General features: G+C 41.6%; 1 protein-coding gene across 8 annotated transcripts in view; it reads left to right on the top strand.

Moving 5' to 3' along the window:
• The window catches only part of FOXP1 (forkhead box P1), a 391357-nt gene that overhangs the window by 337243 nt on the left and 43353 nt on the right, over positions 1-10761 (top strand). For all 8 annotated transcript variants that reach the window (XM_066327180.1, XM_066327184.1, XM_066327183.1 and 5 more), the window contains one exon: positions 6960-7064. In XM_066327180.1, coding sequence (XP_066183277.1) covers positions 6960-7064 — 105 coding nt within the window. The remainder of the gene's footprint in view (positions 1-6959; positions 7065-10761) is intronic.

Genomic DNA, 10761 nt, shown 5'->3' on the forward strand with positions numbered 1-10761 from the left:
TGTAACAGAATAGGATTTTGTTGAACAAGAATATATCTTGTTTCTCAATGTTTTCTTTTACTATAAATTTAAATGTTACAACAGAATATAAATTACAGTAAAATAAGGTTGGCAAACAGGATCTTTTTACAAAGTATGTGTGTTCGTTGGTAATTTTACACCTCGATCTCGATGAAGTCCAAGGTCTAATCCTGTGTTTTTTTACTTGTGTGTGTTCTTAAAAGGGTTGCTGAATTGGGGCCAAAGCTTTGCCATTGCCACCTCCCTCTGCCATGCGAATTGGGTGTGTAAGAGGGATGGGATTGCTGTGCTGAAAGTCAGTGTTAAAAAAAAAAAAAAAACAAACTGAAAAAAAACCACGCAGAACATCGCCCGAGCCCCAAAAACCCAAGAAAATGGTTGGATCACATTTTTTCCCTAATTAAACTAAGATACTGAATCAATCCGTTTTAATCTGAATAAATTAGGAGACTGTTCAGAGAGGAATAAAACGAGATTTAGCAGGGATAAGTAGAAAGTAGCCCAGCTAGGAAATCAAAATTCCAAACTGCGGGTTTGACACGACACGTCAGCTGCTCAGCATCAGTTGTGTGGGAAATGGCTGAGGCATAATCGGGGTTGAGAAATAAAGGTGGGACACTCTGTACCATGTCTTAGTCAAAAAGGTAAATGCTGTCATGGGAGGCATAAACATGCATGTTGCATCCGAGTCCTTTTTTTTTTTTTTTTTTTTTTTCCTGTTCTACTTCATGCAGAACCAGTTAAACTGCATTGAGTGTGATGTACAATTGGCCACTCTCTTGCAGAAAGGATAAAGAGAAGCTGGAGCAAATACAGAGGAGAGCAGCTAGGATGATAAAGGAGTTGGAGGGAATAGGCTATGAAGACAGATTAAAGGGAATTAAAGATCTACACCCTGGAAAAATAGAGGCTCTAGGAGGATATGATTATGGTATGTAAGTACATGAAGTGATGCTACAAAGAAGAAGAAGGAAAAAATTGTTCTCATTAGTTAGCAGTGCTGGAATTTAAAATCCAGCGTTTCAAATCGTGTGTGTCTGGGTATATTTGATGTACTTTTCACTACAGTACCTAGGCACAAGGCTGAAATAAAAAAATAAGCGTTTTAAATCATAGAGAAACTCGTTAATTCAAATGCAGGAATGGAATTCGGACTGGAGATAAATGATGGATTTCTTGCAATGGGCATTTCTTTTAAATGCTCTAGAAATACATTTAATTCCTCCAAGGAAGGGATGTAGGGCAGTGGCTCTCCAGGCCTGTGGCAGTTTTCCTGAGGGGCTGGAAGAGGGGCTGCCACACTGGAAGGAGGACGTGTTAGAGTGCTGGAGGGTCATAACGTTGATTAATAATCCAAACCATCAGTGGATAGATCAAAACCAGAAGATGATGCTTATAATTATCCAGGCTGGTTCTGCTCTTTGCATTGAGGGTGGGGGTAGAAGGGAAGGGGAATGTCAGCCAGATTTTGTCTTTAGTCCTGCTGCAGATTCTCCTTGCAGAACAGGAATTTAGGGAATAGTGCCACAAGAGGCATAAATGGGGTGCAGTGATTTGGGGTGGACAGGTGGCCTTGTGTTACAGCAGCACTGCTGTTTTCCTTCTTACACTGCAGGAGTACACAACTTAGTGCACACTGATTAGAAGAGAGGATTTCAGCCTGTGGGCTGCAGTTTTAACTTGATTTGTCTGAAATTGGTGTAGTCATTTAAAATGTAATATAACCTCTTGTTACTTCCAGTAGGGCTTGATGTAAAACATGAGCTGCTTTCTAGTCCTAGGTCTGGTCATGGTCTTTAGTGGTGAGGAAGAGGAGAAGTGCTCCTCTGAAAAGCATCCAAAAATTTGCAAGCCAGTTGTAGAAAGAGCTGTCACTGACCTCTCACATCAAATGTCACCTCTTCTGCAGGCCCATGACTCTCTTTTTAAACTTTATGCAGTGATGGAGATCACCCTGCCTGGACAGCCCCCTGTTCAGATCACATACCTGCTTCCTCGGCGAGTCCTGATGCTTGGACCAGGAGCTTGAGTATCTAGAAGTTTTTTTCTTTTTTTAGGTTACGAGTTGGGTTTCTCTTTTATTCACAGTTTAGAGAGGAAAGAGGTGCTGTGCCACTTTACTAGGAATTTGAAGGGGTTTGCACCAATGGAACTTCACTGCAAAACACATCTTTGTTCAAGTTGATTCTGTCATGAAGGCAGGAACTTGCACTTGAGTACAGTTAGGACAAGGACTTGACCATTACTGCTTCTGTTTCATTTTAAAATCAAATACAGTGGGAGTTTCTGATTCAGAAAATTGTGACTTTTTCAGCAGCCTTATTTTGGTGCCTTCTGAGGAGCTTTAGAGTTTACTGGGCAATCATAACTCTGGGAGAGCCATGTTGGTTTCCAGTTGTGTGTCTCCTTCTCCTGTACAGGACCAAAATAGTGGCATTTTGCCTTGATGGCAGTGCCATTTAAATCAGAGAGGGAGGAATGTGGTATGAGACAGAGCCCCACACTCCTGCCTGGGCTGTACATGGATATCAGTTTCATGGCAGCTGGCAAAGATGAGGTCACTTCCCATTGACCCTGAGGAATAAAAGAAAATTAAAAAGGCAGTTCTGCATTTTCTGAGGATGCTGTGCTCCAGCTCCTTCCAGAAGGAAAGCAGGAGATGTGGTATCGATTTTTCAGTGTGCAGGTGGCTCAGGCATGTTCTGAACTCCGTTAGAACGTGAGCAGATGCTTCATAACTGTAATAGAAAGTCAAGGATGCTTCTCTACATCACTGACTTCCCCCAGTGTTTTGGCAAAGATCATTGGCCCAAGCAGATGTGGAAGAGAGAGTGGAATTACGAAGTATGTCAGCATCATGAATATTTAAAATATGGTCCACTGTGTGGCAGAAGCACAGACACTGAGGCTTCTGCTTAGCTGGATTTTATATCTACCCATGACTTCTTAGCCAGTGTGTACAAGCACAGTACCCAGCTCCACGTGGTTAATAACTGGGGTTTGAATTAAACCATTTAAAGAACACAGGGAGTCTTCATGCTGAGGCTTTGGTCACTACTTTCCCTAGTACCCAGCATGTTCTCATCTCACTTTGGGGTGTCATTTTCACTCTCCATCAGCACTTGGCTGTCTGTGGTGTCTCTGTCTCCTGCGCTCTTGTGTTCTGAGTGTGGTTCTTCAGGATGCTGTAGCACAGCAGTTGTGTTCCAAAAGGTGAGTGGCTGTGTGAGTAGCAGCCTCGACAGCCATCTCTGTAGGAATGAGAATTGAAATTGCCACCAGACCCTCTGGAGATCCTTGGAGTTATGAAGCAATGTAGGAGGAAGAAAGAACAGATAAAATTTCCTTTCCTCTATCCAGCAAACCCAGAGGAGCTGTGGAAGTGCCTGTCCCTTCTCCCTCTCCTTTGTACTGGAAACAGAGCTGGAGGCAGCAGGAAATAAGTGGACACTTACACAGTTTTCAGCCTCACACATGGATTTTGTTACTCTCTTGTATGTCATGAGCAAGTCACTTACGCAAGACGTTTCACTTGCCAGAGTGACTTTGCTGTAGTTTGATGTAATAATGCATCACTATTGCATTATTTGGAAGTAATTCTCTTGTATTAACTATTTGTTATGCAAGTACCTTACAAAGAGGAAAAAAAACCCACGTTGTCTTGAATTTACATCATTTATTCTTTCGCTTCTTTGAAAATCATGTCTTGTTATAAAATCATTTCCACTAACTGGTGTTGCATCACCAGTACCCGACCATGAATATGCATTCCTGGGAAGGAGAGGGTGACAGAAACAAACACCTACTCTAATGTGTCATTAGAAATCAAACAGACCTAAAACTTGCTTCTGCTTGCCAATGCTCAGATCTTCTAAAAGTCTGTCTCCAGCAGTGAGACCAAGGATGCATCCAGATTACAGAAGCTGTGCTTGCGTGCAGGCGAAATACCAGTGAACAATTTCAGATTACAGGTTTGCACTGTGCTCACAAGGCTGTTTATTTATGTGCTGGATTAAAAATCTTCTTTTTCCCTCTATTTGCTCAAACAGAGTGAGTATGAGTACTTAGATCAGTTCAGCAGAGTTCTTCTCCATTCATTTCCACTGGCTGTATCCTTTGTGTGTTACATCCGCCTCGGTATAAACCCGCTCTTTGTTTTGTTTTGAGGTGCTTCTTCAGGCTCTATCGGGGAACAAGTGGCAATCTATAATATCTTCAAAAGCGGGCTGGATAAAATAGCAGTAATCTGATACTGACACATAAAGGTCACAGAAAGGCACTGCTGAAACCCTCCCTGAGCAGGATGGGTTTCGCTGCCTTCAGAATGGCACAGTGCCCGCAGAGGGGGCCAGCATTTGTCTTTCAGGACTGAGGGGTTTTTTCTCTTTGAAATGTCTTATTTTTGGTGAGTTGAAGTAGTTCCTCTGCTTGGTTGAATGGCAGTGGAAGCTCTGCGTATCGTGTTAGCAAAGTGACCTTTTAAGGTCCCATTTACAGTCAGCACGAGCCTTTATGGTTATTGACAGCACGAGCCTTTGACATCCTGAGCATCTTTTAGAGTTTGATATTGTCTTGGTCATTCCGTCATTTTCTTTGGACACAATGCCGGGGTGTCACGTCCTACACAGTTTGTCTTGTCTTGTGCAAGTTCCCTGGAAAGAAAAGAGATTTGTGCTTGGGTTTAAAAAATAAATACAAATCTCGGTAGGGCTCTTTCCGTTGACTTGGCCATGGCCTTTAGGCTCTCACAGAGAAACTTTAAAAATCCCTGCTGGGGGTTTAAGCCATGTGACTCCTGTTGATATTATAATGAGATTTACAGTGCTTAAACCCCACGGGGGACTGACTCCTTACTTGGCCATCACAGCTCCCAGTGTGTGGGTAACGTGCACTGGGCAGATTCATTCACGTTCTTTGTTCTTCCAAACACACTGAAAACATAACTCTTGTATGTAGTCTTCATGGACTTTATTGGAGTGTTAACATGAAAACCTCCTTTCTTACCCTTTGCTGTATCCAGGTACAGAAACACATGATAAACTTCATTCTTTTCTGGATTTTCTGATGTATATAGAGGATGTTTGAACATATGCCTGTTTGGCTTGGGTGGACTGTGTTCTTCAGCCATTCTCTTCCTCAGCTGAGGAAATGTGTGGTGTAGCATTTTTTTAATTTCCTTGCAAAGAATGTGTCGCTTCCTTAGTTCTTTTAAAAACTTTACAGAGATTCTCCTCACTTGAACATTTTTTACAAGACTAATTCAGTTAAACCAGGCTAGTATTTGTATATAGAGAGGGCCTGTATAAGGCTCTTCACCTACTGTTGGTTTTTTTTTAGGAAATTACCTTGTACAAACATATATATTTATGCTTGAAGGACTATTTGTAAACAGCCAAAAATAAGATATTAATGAAATAATTAATTAGGTTCATGTAAAAGTCAAAATACCTTTTCCAGTCAGTAATTTTTTTTTTTAATTTAATGTAAAATAATTTTTAAAAAAGCCTTCAGTAATCTTCAGCTTCCCATTGGGCTTAAAGTCAAAAGTGGCAGAATCTGGGCAGGAATTTCTCTTCCAGTTAGTTTGGGATGACATCTCAGGAGTGTATTCACACTGTTCTGGCTACCCAGTGCATCTGAAACAATACAGGAACACAGTTTTGTCAGAGTGAGCAGACAGATAATATTTCAGAAGAAGAGTAAACAGCATTTCCACGTGTGTGTAAAAGTAAAATGACAAAAAGTAGGCATTTATCCATAATGTTACCTGTAATCCAGGATGAACTAAGTCATAAAAGCCACACCTAAATGCTGGTATGTGTTCATATCCTTTGTGTATGTTTGAAGTCCATAATACACTACAGACATACTGTAGCAAAAAGATTTGCCATGGAAAAGACATACATGTGTGAGCATGAAATAGAGATTTCAATATTATTTTGACAGTTTGCTTTTAAAGTCATCTGAGGTTGTGGAGATTGTTGAAAAAAGTAATTCCTTTCCTTACGAAGTTTCCATGCAGAAGTCGAATAAAGAAGATATTTTAGAATATGGTTCATCAGTGAGTGCAACAGATACATTTCCCTGAGCACCACATGGCCTGGATCAAAGCGTCTCATGACTTGGATCAGTGCAGCCAAATCATTACGTATTGATTGGAATCCCGCTGAAGGATTAACCCCTTAGTGCTCACAGGAATTTTTTGCTTTAACCCTAGGTTCAGTAGTTAGGAGGCTCTGTGACGTTCCTGCCCAGTCTTAGGCAAGGTTAATAGCCCCCACTAACCCCTCGTGCTGAGGAATCCTTTGATTGCATGTCCCCTCTTCTGTATGCTGAATTTGATTTGAAAATACATCTCAAATCTTCTTTGTTGGGATGGAAGGGGGCCGTATTTGTTGTATAAAACAGCCTGTAAAAACAAGGAAAAAATCCAGGGAAAAAAAAACCCAACCCAGTAAATAAATAACATGGTGGGAAAGGCAAGGTTGCAAATTTGATGCTTTTCCTTTCTGTAGCCATGAAGAAAGCCTCAGGTCCAGCTGTGTTATGGTGTAATGGGACACTGCTGTATGGAGATGACTTCTTGATGAAGTTGAATTGTAAATATGCAATGTTCATAAATTTTTTAGCAAAATATCAAGCAGGATATTAAGCAGGTCTGTCAAATGATTTCTCCCCCGTCCGTGTTAATTTAAATTCTTTACAAACTTCTTAATTAATGAATGAAATGTAGGAGGATAGCTAAGTAAGAATGACACATGTTTCATGCTGCAAATGGTATTTAATTCTGTTTTGAAAAACCACGGGCAAAGAGTCAGGTAAGGTGTTGGGGATGCTTCAAGATCTGGTGTTTGCTGCTCTTTAGGAGTCCTTGTGAGGATGAATCGTTGTGGTACCTTCAGTTTACAGCATTTTTTCCCTCTCTTTCCCCTCTCTAGTTTATCCCACGAGGAGCACTCACACAGCCACCCGCTGTACGGACACGGCGTATGCAAATGGCCGGGCTGTGAAGCAGTATGTGAAGACTTCCAGTCGTTCCTAAAGTAAGGATGGTTTTTTTGGCACTTGCATTGTACAGAAAGCATGCCCTGAAATTTTGTGTGCTGTCACTCACCCTGGGCCTGATGCAAAGCCCATTGAAGTCAACAGAGAGCTCCCTTTCACTTCAGTGGCTTTTGGATCAGGCTCAAGAACGTTTTAACAGGGGATAGTAAATTAGCCCCATGGGGAAATTATGGTCTTGCTCAGTGTATTGCTGTAAAATAGTGTTTGCAGTTCCGCAGTTATTTTTTATTTTATTTAAATAATTTTTAGGTTGCAGTATCGATCGTGTAAATAATAAAACCTTGTTTTAACCTTGATTTCACTTTAATTTAGAAATCTACTCTTAAATTAACTCCATAATTGAACAGAGAATTGCAGAACATCACGTGAAATTTAATTTATGTCAAATAAGTAACTAATGAACAAAGTCTACACTACTAAAAATAAACTATAATTATATTAATTGGGCCCCTGCAGTTTGCTGCAGACCTTTTCCTTGCTGCCAAAGAACACAGTTTTACGCGTTGCATAAACAGTGCATTATGGAGTAGTGTGTGGTAGTGCGTGCATCCTGATGCAGGGAAGGCCCTCAGAGCCCTAATGGCTTACACATGGCTGCTCCACAACCAAACCATCAACCTCACCCCTGTTCCCATCACAAAAGAGTTCTTTGTCTGGGTAGGACACCAGGTACACACATGATATGGGTGCATCCAGGTTACTGGAGGTTTGTCCCTGATCTTTGCTCAAGTTCTGTGGCTGGTCACTTGGTAAGATCACTAAAGACCAGCCATCGAAGCAATGTTTGTGATTTAAAGGCACAAAGGGACAAAGTTTTCTCTCATTTAGAGCAGTTGTCTCATGAAGTTAGTCCACATAAATACATGAGGTTCTTCAGGATGAGTAGGCTTAGTCCCAAAAGGTTCAGCTGTAGCTGCTGTTTCTAGGGCGGTAGCAGAAGGGCAGAAGGAAGCAGGGGATGTTTGTTGGGTGATGTTAGATGGTACAGATAGGATTTTGTTCTCAGAATGGACCACTTGTGGTTCCACTGGAAAAACCTTCCTGAGTTCGTAGGAGCGGTGCTCATCCTGCTATAAACATATGTTACAAATGAGGGATGGTACAGTAATGAGAAGGTTCTCATTACAAGAGGATTACAAAATAAGAAGGTGCTAGTCATAAATTTCCATGAAGGGTGGCCTCATTCCTTGTAATTCACCCTGTTGTTCACTTAAGTGAAATAAATGCTAATCTCGCCATACTTGCCAGCTCATTCATATTCATATGCCATACTATATTGCATTTAGACCTTTAAAACAATTCTCATCTTTACAGCAGTAAGTGCAGGGGAAAGGTGCTGTGGTAGCCTTTGATAGCAGAATAACGTGTGTGGTCACATATGCTCAGATTGTGCCACATTTGCTTCCTGTGCTAGTCCCATGTTCCAGCTGAGAGCAGCTGCTTCCAGGATGATTCCATAGGAATCTTGAGTAGTCTGTGGAGGTGGCCATGCGTAGAAAACACAGCCCTTAATCACAAGCAGGGCTGGTTTTTATATGGTATTCTGGAGATGTTTCAGTACATAGACCCAGTCCACCAGATCACCTGGAGGAGATAGGTGCAGCAATCAGTAGTTAGGAATAACCTGAAAACTGTCACCAGCCCAGGCTGGACTTGAAGCTCCTCCATCAGTTCTAGTTTTTTCACTATCAGTCTAATTTGTGCCTCCATTCAAACCTTTCAACAGAAATATTTTGTGTGAATTTCCTAAACTCATCAGCTCGTGTAAATTTTCTCATTATCCAAATGCTGCAGTGTCCAAAATATTACTTTGGAGTGGTATTTACCCCAGAACAAACGCAGAAATGGATGTCCCTGAGCACTGTATTGACACTGTTAAAAAGTGAGTGTAGCTTCATAAAATACCGTAGCCTTCCATGTCTCCTGTGGAGCATATGTCCTTAAATTTATCAGAATTCATTACTCAGTGAAAAGATAGCAGGTAGATGGTTGAAGTTTCTTTCTGATACTTATGTAATCTGATACTCTTTTGAGGGTCCCCTCAAGAGAAAAGCTCTTGTTTACCAAGTGAAATACAGCCTGTGTATTAAGTGTTGCTTAATTTCACTTACCTTGTGAAAAGGCAGAGAGAAGTTGTATGTGGAATGAAAGCCCAGTATGCCAATAAAATGATTCTTCGGTTAAGGTAGAAAAAAGGACTCGCAGGTCTGAAACATGGTTCATTTCTTTTCCTCCTGAGGAAGAAATATCATAACTGTTGGTAAATCAAAACCAGAGATTTGACACTCTTCTGTGATCGTTCTGTAGTGTTTGTTCCCAAGGTGAGGTACACCACAGGGCCCTTGATTTCAAAGATAAATACTGTACAAATAACGATCCTAGTTGTCTTTCACTCACAGCCAACAGGAGGATGCTTATCAGAACCAGCAGATACACGGGCTATTGTAGCATTTATTTCCCTATTTCTCTTTGAAATAAGTTGCAGTTTTAGCATCGTTGCGTTGCGTTCCTTTTTTTGAATCCATCAGCCGCTGGTTATCTGCCATGTGACGCCGTATCAGTTAGAGCTAACTGATAGCAGCAGGGGCTGCTGCTCTGCCTAATGAAACAGCAGCACCCTGCATGCTCCAGAATACTCCCTGAGCCTAAAAACAAAAACAAGTCCAGTCTCAGGGCGGTGACCCTGTGGCCTCTGCCAAGCTGCAGGGAGCAAGGTGAGGGCTGGAGGGTGCACACGTGTCTGGCCTCTTAACCAGGGCCCGTCTCGCAGGCGGCAGAGAAAGGAGCAATTAGTAGCACAGAGCGACTTTCCTGCAAAATTGACTATATCCTTGATTTCATTTGCATGTGTTTAAAGACCGTTGAAGATAGAAATATATACCCCTTATACAGCGAGTTGTTCAGGAAATCCCAGCTGGAGGGAGCGTGGTTTATTCAGCAGGGTAGCCAGGTATCCAGGGCAAAAAATGAGGGAGACTGAATAGGGTTTTATTATTCCTCCCTCCCCGCCCCCACTTTTTTTTTTTTTTCCCCTATAATGTGGTTGTGGGTTAGACGTGCTTAATCCTGGCTGTAGCATTTTAAAATCAAATACATTCTTTAAAAGAAAGGACAGAGACCTTGGGAGAGATGTGGCAGTCCTGTGTTGCAGTGATGCTGGTAATCTGCTTCATGTGCATTTAACTTTGATGAAACGAAGGGGAGTTTATGTGAAAGAAACTACTAAGTGCACTCTGTAATGTTTTCACAAGTGTTTTTATCATGGTAACATCTTGTTTACTTTAGTTGCCTGCCTAAAACTACTTGGAACATGTTAAGAAAACATTTCGAGAAAGCTTCTACAAAGAGGCTTTTGTTTAGCAGCAACTGTGAGACTGCTCGGCTCACAAAGGTGTTAACTTTCAACCCCTTAAGCACTTCCACATGAAATTCCAGCAACTATGTTTGTGGTTTTGGAAAAACAAAGTGTATATTAAAGAAACCAGGTATATGCTAATACATGTTGAAGTAGGCCGGAAATCATAAATTGTTTCAAAGGCATTAATTGCGCTCGTTTGCATGGGCAGAGCGTTCCGCGCTGAAACCATCCGCACGGCGCGGAGTTTTTTGGCGGAGCACGCAGCGAGGCCAGGGGAGAGGCTGGGCTGTGGGTGGGTGTTTGGGGTTTTTGCAGGG

Source organism: Sylvia atricapilla, chromosome 11 (genome assembly GCF_009819655.1).
Source record: "Sylvia atricapilla isolate bSylAtr1 chromosome 11, bSylAtr1.pri, whole genome shotgun sequence".
In the NCBI taxonomy this organism is placed as follows: Eukaryota; Metazoa; Chordata; class Aves; order Passeriformes; family Sylviidae; genus Sylvia; species Sylvia atricapilla.